Here is a 1,192-nt window from a genome sequence, read left to right on the forward strand (position 1 = left end):
CTCTCCTGCAGACTTTCTGGGGCCAGAATCAAAACCCAGAGCGAACGGTGAGCAATTCATGTCAACTTCCCTTTTGTCAGTCGCTCAACAGAAACGGACATTAAAAGGGTGCAGTCTGAGGAAGCGCATCTAAACACAGCTAAATAATGTGAAGCCATGCTGAGGGAGCAAGGCACAAACTGTCTTTCACCATCTACCTTTAGCATGTTAGCATGCTAAGTAGCTCAGAATAGGTTTTTATTTGTGTCTGAGTAATTAAAACAATAAAGTTAGATTATATCAGAGGTTTTAGTTAAGTTAAATGCCAATAAAACAAATATATGCGTTTGAAAAATGATGAGAGTCACTGGACTGGATGATGAATGGCTGCTAGCATGTTTTCAGATAGCATTTTTAAACATGCTAGCATCAGAACATGCTAGGATCAGAACATGTTAGGATCAGAACGTGTTAGAATCAGAACGTAATAGCATTAGAACATGTTAGCATCAGAACATGTTAGCATGAGAACATGCTAGCATCAGAACATGCTAGCATCACTGAAAAGCAAGATCAGTGGAGGAAAGACATTTATTCCACTTAGTGAGTGGGCATCCATCCATCCATCCATCCATCCATCCATCCATCCATCCATCCATCCATCCATCTGTTTATCCATTCATCCATCTGTTTATTCATCCATCCATCCATCCATCCATCTGTTTATCCATTCATCCATCTGTTTATTCATCCATCCGTCCATCTGTTTATCATCCATCTGTTTATCCATCCATCCGTCCATCCATCCATCCATCTGTTTATCCATCCATCCATCCATCCATCTGTTTATCCATTCATCCATCTGTTTATCCATTCATCCATCTGTTTATCCATTCATCCATCTGTTTATCCATTCATCCATCTGTTTATTCATCCATCCATCTGTTTATCCATCCATCCATCCATCTGTTTATCCATCCATTCATCCGTCTGTTTATCCATCCATCCATCCATCTGTTTATCCATCCATCCATCCATCTGTTTATCCATCCGTCTGTTTATCCATCCATCCATCCATCTGTTTATCCATCCGTCTGTTTATCCATCCATCCATCCGTCTGTTTATCCATCCATTCATCCGTCTGTTTATCCATCCATCCATCCGTCTGTTTATCCATCCATCCATCCGTCTGTTTATCCATCCATTCATCCG

At 40.6% G+C, this 1,192-nt stretch overlaps 1 protein-coding gene across 1 annotated transcript in view; it reads left to right on the plus strand.

The window, feature by feature from the left end:
- LOC103148274 (heparan-alpha-glucosaminide N-acetyltransferase) overlaps window positions 1-1,192 on the plus strand; it is a 31,672-nt gene that overhangs the window by 19,439 nt on the left and 11,041 nt on the right. The window contains exon 11 of the mRNA XM_016679053.1: window positions 12-125. Within this exon, the coding sequence (XP_016534539.1) occupies window positions 12-125 (114 nt within the window). The remainder of the gene's footprint in view (window positions 1-11; window positions 126-1,192) is intronic.

The sequence above is a fragment of the Poecilia formosa genome, unplaced genomic scaffold (assembly GCF_000485575.1).
Source record: "Poecilia formosa unplaced genomic scaffold, Poecilia_formosa-5.1.2 Scaffold201, whole genome shotgun sequence".
Lineage (NCBI taxonomy): Eukaryota > Metazoa > Chordata > Actinopteri > Cyprinodontiformes > Poeciliidae > Poecilia > Poecilia formosa.